Genomic DNA, 14,943 nt, shown 5'->3' with positions numbered 1-14,943 from the left:
CAATGGAGCCACCTTCAGTTTGTCTCCATCCTGCAGTACAGTTGTCAAGAAGCTGTTCCCCTGAAAGACAATGGATTTGTGCTATCCCATAAGCATGATGGAGAAGGTATTGGATTCGTGCTTTCCCATAAGCATGATGGAGAAGGTACCAGGATTCATTATACCATGCAATGCTCTGCCACTGCACCAACATCCAGTGCCAACATCGCATGTCCATTTCAGTCATAGTGGCCGATGTAGTGGTGTTAACATTGGCATACGCCTGGGTCGTTGGCTGCAGAGGCCCATTGTTAGGAGTGTTCAGGGCACTGCATGTTCAGACGCATTTGTTTTGGCCCAGTATTAAATACTGATGTTAGTTCCACCACAGATTGCTGCCTGTCCTGTTTTATCAGTCTGCCCTGTCAACAACGTCTGACATCTGTAATGAGTGGTGGCTGCCCAACCCCACGACACCTGCATGTGTTTTCACCTTGGTTTTTCCATGGGCTGAAGACACTTACCACAGTACTCCTTCAACACCCAACAAGTTGTGCAATTTTTGAAATGTTCATGCTGAGCCTCTGGGCCATCACAATCTGCCCTCAGTCAAACTCAGTTTGGTCACACGCCTTCCCCATTCTACACAGGGACAGCATGCTCACAGATACTACATGCACTCTCTGTGTGTGTGTGTGTGTGTGTGTGTGTGTGTGTCTAACAGTCATTACTTGCCAAGTGATGCTACTATTACCTGGACGGGTTTATATTGGCATTAGGTTGGTGATGATAATTTTATTGCTGATAAGAATATACACATATGAGCCAAAGCATTATGACTACCTACTGTATTTAGTAGCATGTTGGTCCAGCTTTGGAGCACAATGTGAGTGATTCTGTATGGCATGGATCTGACAAGTTCTTGGTAGGTTTTTGGAGGTATGTGGGAACAAATGTTTTTGCACAGGTCACACAGTTCCTGTCATTACATACGTGGGGTTTATGGGCACACAACTGATGCCCAATAATGTCCCAGGTCTGTCCTTCAGAATTCAGATCAGGAGAATTTGGAGGCCCACACATCACACTGAGTTAATTACAGTGCTCTGCAGACCACTCTAGAATGCTTCTGGACTTGTTACAGGAACAGTTATCCTGTTTGAAGATGTCATCACCATCAGGGAACACATCAAGCCTGAATGGATCCAGGTGATCTGCAATAATGTTCTCACAGTCCACAGCTTTTGATTACTACTACTAGTCCCATGAAAGCCTAGGTGAATGTCCCCTATAATATAACACTGCCACCACAGGCCAGCACCCATGGCACATTAATGTCTCAAGTAGCTTTTCATCTGGATGAACCTGCAGCTCTGAGCAGTAACATCCAGGAGGATGCTGTCATCATTAAAAACTGCACTTTCCTTTGCTGTTACAACCGTGCTGTACACTGCACTTTATGTTGCTGCTACACGAACTGGCAGATTATGGGAATTGTATAGTGTAGCAGTGGAGTTAGATATTTGTGTAGAGAGGGGAGGTGAGTGGTGCAGCAGTACAGGCACTCATTTTTTGTGTGTGTGTGTGTGTGTGTGTGTGTGTGTGTGTGTGTGTGTGTGTGTGTGTGTGTGTGTTTATACTGCAGTTTTTGGCTTCCCACTAATTAATACAACTGGCAATTTATTGCAATTTAGCAGCAAAATGTTTCAGGATTACCCTAGGAAAGGCTTAGTGACAATTACTGGTCTGATGAAATCTTCTCAGGCTTCCATCCGGGTAGCTGCGTCAAAAATCTGCGACATTTCGATGAGTGTCATTCTCATCATCTTCTGGTGAAGATGATCATCTTCTGGTGAAGATGATGAGAATGATACTCTCCGGAAACATCGCGGATTTTCGACGTAGCTACCCAGATGGAAGCCCGAGAAGATTTCATCTGCAGTGTACACCAGGAAAGCCTACATTCACATATAATTACTGGTCTGGTTACCCAGATGTGCTCTGAATATTAGTTGAGTGAGTAACCATTTCCTGGAAGCATCCTGTGTGTGGTATGAATTTGTGATGGGTGATCCATCAGTCACGCCCATGTGTAATTGCCCCAACATGTTGATCAACCCTTCAAGCTCTGTATCTATATATTTGGCAGAATGCATTATCTAGACCTTTACATATTGCTCACAGAATGGCGAAAACTTCACACCGCATTCCCAGCAATGTGTCTAATGTTACCGTCAACATATTTTGTGATCTCTCAAAGCCTTTTGATAGTGTGAATCATGAAATTCTTCTAGATAAGCTTAAGTATTGTGGTATGAGTGGGACAGTACACAAATAGGTTAATTCATACTTAACTGGAAGAATGCAGAAGGTTGAAATTAACAGTACAGATAGTCTGCAAAAACCAGCAGAGTCCTCAAATTGGGGAGGTATCAAGAATGGTGTCCCACAGGGTTCAGTCTTGGGTCCCTTATTGTTCTGAATATATAGTAACGACGTGTAACTCTATATTCATGAAGATGCAAAGCTAGTTCTTTTTGCTGATGATACAAGTATAGTAATCACACCCAAGAACCAAGAATCAGCTGAGGAAATTGCAAATAAAGTCTTTCAGAAAATTATTAAGTGGTTCCCTGCAATTGGACTCTCATAGTTTATACAATTCTGTACAGTAAATGGCATAACACTATTGATAAATAAAACTATGAACAGAAGTCTGTTGCTAAGGCAGAATACTCAAAATTTCTGAGTGTGTGCATTGATGAGAAATTGAATTGGAAGAAACACATTGATGATCTGCTGAAATGGTTAGGTTCAGCTACTTATGCTAATACGGTTATTGCAAATTTTGGTGATAAACATATCAATAAATTAGCCTACTATGCCTATTTTCATTCACTGCTTTCATATGGCATCATACTTTGGGGCAATTTGCCATTAAGAGAGAAAGTATTCATTGCACAAAAGCGTGTAATCAGAATAATAGCTGGAGCCCACCCAAGACCACCTTGCAGACATTTACTTAAGGAACTTGGGATATTCACAGTACTTTCATAATACTTATATTCATTGATCATTACTCTGTGGTGGTTTCCACATTTGCCACATTTGTCCACACTGAAAAATGCCTGGTTACTAAACATTCCTTAGTGGAAGATGATATTTGCCATAGGTGATATAGCTGGCAATACAACAGAGACTGAGATTAGGTTAATCTGCATTTGCTACACAAGTATATAGGGCCCAAAAACAGTGAATTAAAATAATGTAATGCAATTAATTAGGTTATATTGTAATGTCTCTTTACAAAATACTGACTACTATTAACAAAATGCTTAATTTTGTGTCCTTTGCATTAACAGTATGTGACAATTACTGCAAACACACACATGCTGATACATCTATGGCTGCAAATGTACTAAAATTTCTAAGTGTTAATTATATCTACAGCAGCTTTTTGTGACAAAAATAATCAACTTTTGTAGCACTTCAAAAATTTTATGTATGTTACAGCATCAGTGCTGTCATTGTGGCTGAACAACTTGTTAATTTAACAAAACTGTGTCTCTGGAACAGGGCACTAGCTCAAGATTAAGTATGATAAATTGCACAGAAAGTAATGTAGTATGACTATGTGCTATAGTGAGAAACTTGAGCTCCATGATTCTTCACATTCTTCCAATATGTATGAAATGTTTCCCAGCAAATGGCTAGACATCATGATAATATATTCCACAATAATCTTATCATTTGAACAATCTTCATACAACTAGCTTTACAATTATCCTACATTCATAGTCCCACTTACATATTACTTGATCAAGATATACTTTGGTACTCACCTGCCTATCACCGCCAGCTTTTACCATAGCCATAATGATGTTTTCTGCACACATGAAAGGGAGTTCTTGTCGAATATGCCTTTCTATAACTTTTGGATACACTACCAGGCCTTCAAAAACATTTTGCAGTGTCACCAGCACACTATCAGCAGACAGGAAAGCCTCAGCCAATGTAATTCTCCTGAAAGACATTTGATTAGCAAATGAGTGCCCACATCGAAATTTTTGAATAGCTTTTCATGGGGAACAAATTTTTATCGCCACAAAAAACAAAGCTGCTTTTCAACTCTTACATGCAACACCAAGAAACAAATAGAGACTTTCATTTCATTTGCTCAACTACAAGGGACTGCTATCCCAGCCCATTGGCACCTGAAAGGAAAAAAAGGAACACCTTCTCCTCTAAATAAGGGTGAGCACACTAAGCTCATTCTAAATCTAAAAGCTGAAGCTACATGCAAAAATAAAGTTATTTCTTCACAGTTACACAAAGCTTTAGATGCTTTAACAAGATAACATGCTGTCAGAAGTTGGCAATATGATAAGGATTTCGTTTCTTAAAAGCTACATTTGTTTGACTGGTATTTTCCTTTGCTGTATAAAACAGTGTGCAGAAGATTTCAAATACTTGTGTGATCTACCTAATCAAGAACTAATTAATCAGTGATTCACAATGAACAGTATAATTTATCTGAAGAGTAGAATATGCCAATGCAGTTTAGTTTTTAGATATTCTTCCTAGTTGAGTATTCATACATTTGATTGCCCACACTATGCAATGGGCACAAGGTTAATTGTATGTCCAAATGGTAGTGAAACAATTTTATAAAATGGAACATCTCACTGATGACCTCTCTGTGATTTGAATCCATGGGAAGGACATCCTCTGCTCTTTTTGCCAGAACTTCAGCACCTGCCCCAAAACCCACTCACCAAGGAGTTTTCCTTCTGGGTGTAGATCTTCACCTTTCTGATGATTCCTTCAAAACAACTGTCTATATCAGACACAGCAATCACATGCAATGCCCCTCTTATAACATCTGGCACCTTTTTAATGTTAAAAAGTCACTCTTTCTGCAGCCATAAAATGCCTGAATGATACATCTGCCATTGAAAACACATGCTATCCAAATATATCAATCAAACTGCTGGAATGTTTAAAGCTATCAGCTCAGATAATCCTTAAACCATCTCCTATGTATCATTTATGGTTATTATGCCAAAGAATCTATCACAATTGCTAAACAATCACCAATGAGTACCTCCTTCTCCTTCAGTAAAATCCACACTCAGTTAAAGTTAACCATCTACTTTGAACACTGGAAGTCAGTCTGGAGGAATGATTGGAAAGCTTTATGATAGATAAATTCTGTTAGAAAGTATGAAACAGTCAGTAAATATAATATGTCTGAATGGACATTGACTTAGAAGTGGAAATATCAATATACTCAAGAAACTTCCACATTACACACTGGCCAACAACTTTTGTAGAACTAAACGGTATGGAGGCTCATGCATATTAGTCCATTCCTCATTATACTATGAAATGAGAGATAATTTTAGCCAAAAATTAAGAAATTACTTTTGAAAGTTGTTGCACAGAACATGAAGAGTACAAAATGGTATTGTCAGTATGTATTGCAACCCTGAGTACCATGTAAGCTCTGTATTCTTAAAGACATTTGAAACTCTTTTACATAAGTTAAAAACTGAAAAACTGCATAAGAATCAAATTATATGTGCTGACTTCAACGTAGATGTAAGAACTGATGTAAAATTTGCTTCACATTTAAAGAATCTGATAGCCACAAATGGTCTATATCTAATTTTTGGCCAATGCACAAGAGTTACTGCAACTACTTCAACATGTATTGATAATATTATAAGCAGTCATAATTACAGCATCAAAGAAGATTGTATTTCAAAAATTAAATTCAGGCTGCACAACAAATAGATGTAGGGACTTCAGCCAAGCAAAAGTGGAGGTATTCATTAAAAACCAAGCCTCGCTGTATGGTCAGTCAGCAAACACACTTCAACAAATAAAAACTACAAGAAGGTTTCAACCAAATTCACATGCATATTCAATGAATGCTTCCCTTTTTTAACAGTATGGACTGAGTCTCATAAAAGTGGATCATGGGTAACGAAAGAAATTAGTGTGTCTTGCATCAAAAAGAGGAAACTTGATATGGAGGCAAAAGTCAATCAAAATCCTGAATTTCTTAAATATGTTAGCACATTCAAAAAACATTTAACAAATTAGTTAAACTAGCAAATCGTACTGAAAACAATACATTCATTTCAAAAGCAAAAAACAAATCCAAAGCTATTTGGTCTGTTATAAGAAGTGAGGCTGGCAGTGAAATGAGAAAAAAATGTCCCTCTAAACTAATGATAAATGGTAGGACAGAAACAGATTCCAGTGGCATTTATGAATCCTTCAATAATTTCTTCATTAGTTGTAACAAAATTGGTTACTCCTCACCACCAAGTACAGTTCCCAGTATGGCAGAGAGAAATTGCTCGGATTTTTAGTTCTCACATGTTTCAAGATCTGATGTCTAAAATCATAATATCTCTAAAACATTTAAACTCAGTGAGTTGGGGTGATCTTCCCATTAGAATAATATAAGGGGCTTTAAAAAGAAACAAGCTGGAGGCATAATTACAGAAACCAGTACCTGTATGTCAGAAATACTGACCCTGGCTGTTGACACAGTTGTCCCACTGTGACACAAGGCAGTGAATGGCTGTCTCTTAAAATTCCCAGGGCTGCAATATTAACAAGTTCCGCATGTACAGCTGGAAGTCGTCATCCGAGGTGAATCGTTTGCCCCTCAGAGCCTTTTTAAGGGGACCAAAACTAGCATAATCACAGGAAGAGAGATCCAGACTGTATAGACGGTGGGTGGCCCAGAACCTTCCATTTGAATTTCTGCAAGAGTGTCACGACTATGTTGGCCGTATGACGCTTTGCATTGTCGTGGAGCAGAATGACCCAAGGTTTGCAAGTAATGCTGGGCATACACTGTTGTCCCATGCTGCAGGAACTGAATCAGAAGGGGGCCGATTTTAGTCCCCTTCAAAAGGCTCTGAGGGGCAAACAATTCACCTCGGACAATGACGTCCAGCCGTATGTGCAGAACTGGTTAACATCGCAGCCCCTGGAATTTTATGAGACAGCCATTCACCACCTTGTGTCACAGTGTGACAAGTGTCTCAACAACCAGGGTCAATACTTCTAACATACAGGTACAGGTTTCTGTATTTATGCCTCCGGCTCATTTCTTTTTGAACGCCCCTTGTACAATCAGTATCAATTAAAATATACTCAAGTTCTGCCAATTCATAAAAGGGACAAACAAGATGAAAAGGGAAACTATAGGCCTATCTCACTGTTACCAATTTTTTTCAAAACATATTTGAAAGAGCTGCATGTGACCAGATAGAAAATTATAATTCATCCCACAATATTATTTTATACAATCAGTATGGTTTCAGGAAAGGCTCCAGCATACCCCACGCAATAAATGAATTGGTCACAAAAGTTAGCACTTGTCTCAATAATAAAATGTATGTATCAGGCATCTTTTGCGATCCTACTAAACCCTTCAACACTGTAAATCATGACTGGTTTCTTCAAAAACTGACTACCTATGGTTTTCAAGGAAAATCTTGACAAACAGAAAACAAAGTGTACTTGTTAATAACACTGGCAACAAATTCCTTTCTGGCTGGAAACACATACAATTAGGTGTCCCACAAAGCTCAACATTAGGGCCACTGCTATTTCTGTATTACATCAATGGTATGCCATACCAGGTTGAGTCAGATATCATCATCTATGCAGATGTTTCAACAGCGATAGTCTTCTGTAAAACCAATGAAGACTTAATCTGCAATCCACTGTATTGCGCAGACACTTGGGGACGTGGAGGCATGGGTAAAAAACAATAATTTGAAATTAAACTTTGCAAAAACAGAAATTGTTCATTTCACCATGAAACAATCAGTGTGATGTATAAGTGAAATAAGCTACACAGACAAAAAAAGTTTCCAATCATTTAACTAATCATTTGAATACCACAACAAAAAGTAGAATTTCATCCTACTATTCAATACCATAGGTTTCTTACAGGATTACTGCATATAGGTGAATGTTCACATTCTGCGAACTCTTGTTATTTCCATAACAAATGCAATCCTGGAACTGGAAAAGTTTTAATTAATGCTACAACTTTCACTCAATAGCTGATTCCATAACTTAGCTGAAAACAGCAAAAGGCTCAATTCAGTTTCTTTGTTTGTACACATCTCTCTCTCTCTCTCTCTCTCTCTCTCTCTCTCTCTCTCTCTCTCTCTCTCTCTCTCTCTCACACACACACACACACACACACACACACACACACACACACACACACACACACACACACATTACAGAATTATGCATATTCCTGACAGTTAAAAATATTTCACTTGCTAACCTAAGATGCCCTCAAGGTAATGAATGTATTAAAAAAAATTCACAATGGTATCACTGAAAAAGTATTTTTTTGTTAGATACACCAAGACAAAACCCAGCTGAAAAATGTAGAGATAAAACTAAGAAAGTGGTTGCCCAGTAGATTGCATAAGAATTCTTTTCAGTTTACTTTACCTGTTAGCCGAGTCATCAAGTGTCCTCTCCATCCACTGGGTGGCAGCAGTTTGGAGAGTGTTATTGCACAGTGACATAAGGTGGCGAGCTATGGAGCAACTACGTTCACTACGCATCGGATTGCGTTTGTATGGCATAGCACTTGAACCAATTTGTGTCTGCTCAAAAGGCTCTTCCAGTTCTTTCATATTTGCTAACAAGCGTATGTCAGTGCAAATCTAAAAAACAAAATTATGTAAGTATCAATTAAATTTAAGTACATGTTTCTTCTTGTGGAGCTCTATCAAAAAGTCCACGACAACCATCTAATGGATAATTTTATTTTAAAAAGAAACTGTTTTTTTGCCAAGTACTTACAGTGGGTTTGTGGGTACTGTATATCATGTAGGCAAAGAGATATTTTAAAAAGTGATAGTATTTAAAAAATAATCACAATACATCTCTTATCGACTTCAGGAAAGATAATCATTTAATAATAATACTAGAGGTACTTATATGAGTACATTCCAGAATCCTACAGTCAACTGAATGTATATTTATTCCACACTTTTTGTGGGAGGTAAGTATTTCACAGTGCCAACTGACTGCTTCACAATAACAAAACTAAACTGTTTGAATTCACAGCACTGACGAATATTCTTACAGAGTGGTTTATTGGAACATTCTACAAACTGAATAAGAATAAGCAAGCAAACAAACAAACAAGAAACTTAAAGCACATAGAAGAACAGATAATATTACAATGAGTCACCTTATGTACAGAGGCACCAAGGCTGCTCAGCGTTGCTACACACTCAGTGTCCACCTTCCTTGTGTATGTCTGACCACAAATTATGAATGATCTGGAGAATCCTGCCATCTCAGTTACTAGTTTGTCAAGTTCTTTGACCTTTCTGCTGTCACCTGAAATTTTGGGTAAGATTGTTTAGTCGTCATGCAAAATTACAAGCTATGAAATAAAGTTCATTTATTTATTCAATCATTCAATTGCCATGTTTTTTACACTCTACAGGAAAGGAAAACCTATAGGAATGTGGACCAAGTCAAAGTGTATATTAGTAAGGATAAGCACAGGTTTCTTTCTTTTTATTTATTTATTAATCTCTCTTTAACCATTTGCATATAATTGATTTCATGATGAGTAATTTAAACTTACACTAATAATTAACTATTCATATGCTACTATAAACTATGAGGGTGATTCAAATGGAAGTTCAAAAAAATTTTGAAAAGTTGTGTGTTGGAGTTGGTAGGTGGCAGTAGTGTTTTTATTCAGACATGCTGAAAAATCAATTCTGCTCTGCAATCAGGAGTAAACAATTAGTACTTCTAACTTCAGGAGTATTGCTATAGTACGACAACACCCGACCTCATACAGCCCGTGAGATAGTTGAGGCCGTTCGGAAACATAAATTTGAATGCCTGATACATACTCCTTATTCACTAGACCTCAATCCTAGTGACTTGCATCTGTCTGGTGCACTGAAAAAAGCAATGGAAGGCAGGCATTTCAGAAATGACAAAGAGGTGAAAACAACAGTGCATGACTGGCCACACAAATGACCAAAATAATTATTTCATCATGGTATCTATGCACTCCTAAAACAATGAAATAATTCACTCAACATTAGGGAGACTATATCACAAAATGACATGTAAGTTTGTTGTTCATTGTTACACTTAGAAATATTATAGCACTTTTAAGGTTTTCGTTTGAATCATCCTTGTATTTATGCTCACTCGGTTTAGCTTTCTCATAATTAGATTCCTAACAAAGTTGCTACTTTGGAAAAATAGCTGCTAGTCCGCCTCTGTTGCTGAGTGGTCAGTGTGACCGTCTTGTGGTGGACCCGCTTATGATTCCTGGTAATACCAGGGAGTTTTCCTTGGTGGTAGAACTGGTATGGAGTGTACTCAGCCTCATGAGGCCAACTAAGGACCTACTTGACCAATTAGTAGCAGTTCCAAGGTCAAGAAACCCGACAACAACTGGGAGGGTAGTGTTCTGACCACAAGCACCCCATACCACATCCCATGATGCCAATGGCAGAGAATGAAATGTTGATCAGCCAGGTCTGTTTGGCTCCTTAGATCCAGGATTCAGGTCTTTACCTTTACCTTACCTTCCTTGTGTACTTATTACTAGTTGTTGTTATTTGTATGAGTAAACCACTACTTATCAACAACTAAAGATATCAAAACTACTAAAAAAAACTGTTTTGCAGCATCTGCATATCAGTGGACATGTAGAGTAGCAAGGAATAAATGAATAAACATAACCAAAATAAAGGCAGCCAAATCAAAATCTGCTGTTAATGATGATGATGACGATGATGATGATTGGTTGGCGGGGTACTCAACTGCGCGATCATCAGTGCCTGTACAAAGTCCCAATTTTTTCACAGTCCAATTTTTTTACACAGGCCAACCAAGCCACTGTCATGAATGATGATGATGATGATGATGACGAAAATCTGCTGTTAGGCACTATTCCTCCAACATGTGCACTGCACTTAACATGTTGTTTTCTCAGGGTAAATTTAACTCATTTGTATTTGTTTATTAGCAGCTGCACTATTTCTTACCACAGGGAGGGAGTAATCATTCACTATACAACAAATTATTTCAGTATCCAGCCCATACTACTGCAGACATTTGTAAATCTCTTCCCACAGTTTCCCTTATATTCTTACTAAACATTATGATCACAGAATTGGTTATCATTCAATTGTGCATTATTTTTATTTTTTATATAACTCAAAAATGGTCATCATCTTTTACTGTTAATATTTGACAATAATGGCCACTGCCTGGTGACATGTGGGTCACAAGTCCGCTTCTTGTCTCCTGCAGTTATTTATCATTTAACATTTGTGATCTCCAGAATGCTCTTGGACTTCCTTACGTCTGTACTACTGTAATCTGTTAGAAAATTCTATGTGTGTAGAAGTAGGAGCACACACTGCTGAGACAGGTAGTTCAGATATATCTATACTTTTTTATGAGCTCAATAAATGGAATTTCAGTTAGTTCTTACTGATGATCCAGCTCTCAAAACTAGTACTCATTTCTGGATTCTATAGGACAGAGACAGAGACAGAGAAAGAAGGAGAAAGATTCAAACCAACCCAAGAAAGTCATCTCTCACTCACTGCTACTGGTTGAGAATCATGCTACACTATCATTACCAACTACCCACCAGAAGAATGTATTATACAGCTGCCAGAAGGCTCCAGGTTGACCGAGAAACAGCATAGACAAGTGAGAATGTATTATCCAGCTGCCAAATGGACCCAGATTGACAGAGAAACAGCATAGACAAGAGTGAGCCATTCCATGTCAGTTCTTCGGACTGTTCTTCAGTGGTCATATTTTCATATTTACAATGACTTTGCGATACTGAACTCTGCTATTCCCAATCAGTCAGGAATGTTTGCTTGTTCATGAATGTGTCTATTTTCCTAATGAGGTGCAGTCTGCATATAGGTGGCTACTGTGTGTGTACCAACAGTGAGTGCATGCTCTGAGTGTGCAGTCTGTATTAGTGTACTTCTCAATCTGAAAAAAGGTACTGTGTACTCAAACACTAATTAAATTAGTAATAATATCTTTGAACAGATCACATAAGGGTATCATCAACATATTTTTAGAAAAATTAGATATGCTGTTAGATGTATTTAGAGAGACTAGAACTTTAGAACATATTAATAGGTTGAGATCTGAATGCTGATTTTGAGACAACAGCGTATAAACTTTGTGTCACAGACTGAAAAATGTACTAATACAGTTCAATTTTCATTCTATCAATAATGCGCCCACAAGGGATCGGCATGCCTTGACAATATTTTTGTCAATTTTAAAAGTACTGAAGTATCATGTGATGTGACAGTGTTTCTGTTTTCTGAACATAATTTTGTATCTTTAAATTTTATAAAATGGTTCCCTCTTGCAAAAAGTAATATAATTTGGCCTGTCCCAAAAGTTGTTATCGTCAGACTTGTCACTGATGAAAAAATTATCGGGCTTTGTAGAGCTCTTGTAGAGAGAGACTCTTTTGGCCAATGTTATGGTGACACACAATACCTTTTACATACTGATCTGTCAGGAAAAACAACATCTGATCAGTTTTTAAAGCATTTTTGGTACAATCTGATGACATCATTCCCATAAAGATATGCAATTTAATTGACAAAGGCTTCAACACCAAAATCCCAAACAAACAAAATCCATGGTATGACAGACAGCTGACAAATATGAAAACTTAAGTTATGTTCTTGCACAAAATATTTAATAGTCTGAAGACTGACTATGCCAGAGTAGCCTATGTTGCATGTAGGAAAGAGTATAAAAAAGCCAATGTGGAAGCCAGAAAAGTACACAATTGCAGCAGTATTGAGAATTCCACCAGTAAGAGCATAGCTGCATGGAAACTAATAAATAGTGTTGCTAAATATGCAAGAAACAAAAAAAATTAATATCAGTTCCCAACAATAAAATGATTTTTTATTAAATCAATTGAAGAAATAGGAAATACTATAATCAAACTTAATATCAGCTCATTAGAATTATTTTTAAAAACTTTTTGTAAATCATCTACAACAAATACAAGTATATTTAACTTCTCCAAGGTCTCATCTCATTTCATTCTAAGAATAGTGAAACAGTTGAAATCAGCAGACAATGCAGATGTATACAACATATCTTGTCACATGTTAAAGAAAGTATTGTGTATCACTTAACATATTGTATAAACAAGTGTATATCTGAGGGATATTTTTCTGATGAACTTAAACAGTCTAGGGTAATTCCAGTATACAAAAAGGGAGATACAGGCTCACCCACAAGTTACAGGCAAAGTTCCATCTTTCTCTGAAGTATTTGAACGTACTGTTTACCAACAGTTATATGACTAATTTAAAACTCTAGCAATAATTAGTGGATCTCAATATGGCTCTAGGAAAAATTTGTCAGCAATTACTACTATAGAATCTAAAATCAAATATGTTCTTGGAATGTTTAAGGACAAAGGCTTTGCTTAAATCAATTTAAGCAATTTGTCTGAGTTGCGAAAAAAAATGTCCAGTACAGAATAAGTTAAGGTAGGTGTTCCACAGGGATCTTTTCTTGGCCCTTTCTTGTTCCTCATATGATTAACAACCAGCCATCATTTATTAAATCCAGTACAATTCTATATGCTGATGATATCACTTTTCTACACACTAGTAATGATTTTAGTAGGCTTAAAACTTGTGTCATAACATCATATTTTTCATTTTTGCAAAGCGTAGTACCATCTGGTATTATCTTACAGGGGCACTCTAATGGTGTGCATGACATCTTATTACTGCAGAAGAAAGATGTTAGGTTCTTCAGCTAAGGTACACTGTAAACCTTTGTTTTGTGAATAAAAGAAATCTTGACAGTAATAAACTTTACAAACACACACACACACACACACACACACACACACACACACACACACACACACACACACACACACACACACAGACTTAATTTATACAAATAATAAGTTAGCGGAAGCACATTACAGAGAAAATATATATTGCTACAACACAAGAAGCAATACATGTATTTATACTTCATACAACTTTCAGTCAAAATCACTTAACAGCTATGAACTCATAGGGCACAAATTATTTAATAAGCTTCCACGAACTGTAAACGATTTACCAGATCAAGCATTCAAACATAGAAAGTATGACTGGTTAGTAGGCAACCCACTCTATGATGTAAAAGAATTTACCAACTGCAACATAAAACTTAATGTTAAAAACCAGCCAGTCGTTTCTTTTAAATTATCAATTGCATTGTATTATGTGTGTGGCATTGTGTAGAGTACTTAAATTGTCAGGAGCCTTTGTTCTCTGTTCGGTTCAAGAAGAGTTAGGCTCTGCTGTTTTCTGTCATTTATTTGTACTTAATTGGTGTCCAACAAAACCTGTGTTGTTGAAGAAGCAAACATGCAATTACCAAATTAAAAAAGCACTGACAAAGCCCTTATAAACAGCAAACCTAGGAGAAATGAAGGAACAGAAAAGAACACTTGAGAGAAGGGGAGGAGATAGGACAGATGGGTGGGAGAGGAGCATTCTCACAATGAAGAAAGAGATCAGAAAAAAAATCATTTTCCATGGAATAACGTACCATTGAACAGCTGCAAGAAGGAAGCCTGTGTACCAGTTGTGCCTTTGACTCCACGAAAGCGAAGGTCATCTCTGGCTCGGCAAAGAGCTCGTTCATCCATTAGCAGGTCCTGCAGCCAGAGGCAAGCTCGCTTCCCCACAGTTGTTAACTGCGCAGGTCTACCAAAATTATTATTATTAAAGAAAATAATTTAACAGCAGCCTTCCATTATTTATGTGCATGCAATAAACAAGAACAGAATACAACAAAATCTGTGTCTGAAACTGACAATTCTTCATTTGGCAAAAGAAATGAAAG

General features: G+C 37.3%; 1 protein-coding gene across 1 annotated transcript in view; it reads right to left on the bottom strand.

The window, feature by feature from the left end:
* Positions 1-14,943, bottom strand: part of LOC126456151 (adenylosuccinate lyase-like) — a 49,347-nt gene that overhangs the window by 10,118 nt on the left and 24,286 nt on the right. The window contains exons 4-7 of the mRNA XM_050091904.1: positions 14,647-14,804; positions 9,233-9,384; positions 8,482-8,699; positions 3,822-4,002 (exon numbers count right to left, since the gene is read on the bottom strand). Of these exons, the coding sequence (XP_049947861.1) occupies positions 3,822-4,002; positions 8,482-8,699; positions 9,233-9,384; positions 14,647-14,804 (709 nt within the window). The remainder of the gene's footprint in view (positions 1-3,821; positions 4,003-8,481; positions 8,700-9,232; positions 9,385-14,646; positions 14,805-14,943) is intronic.

Source organism: Schistocerca serialis, chromosome 2, assembly GCF_023864345.2.
Source record: "Schistocerca serialis cubense isolate TAMUIC-IGC-003099 chromosome 2, iqSchSeri2.2, whole genome shotgun sequence".
NCBI lineage: Eukaryota > Metazoa > Arthropoda > Insecta > Orthoptera > Acrididae > Schistocerca > Schistocerca serialis.
This window is presented reverse-complemented; position numbering and strand designations above follow the sequence as displayed.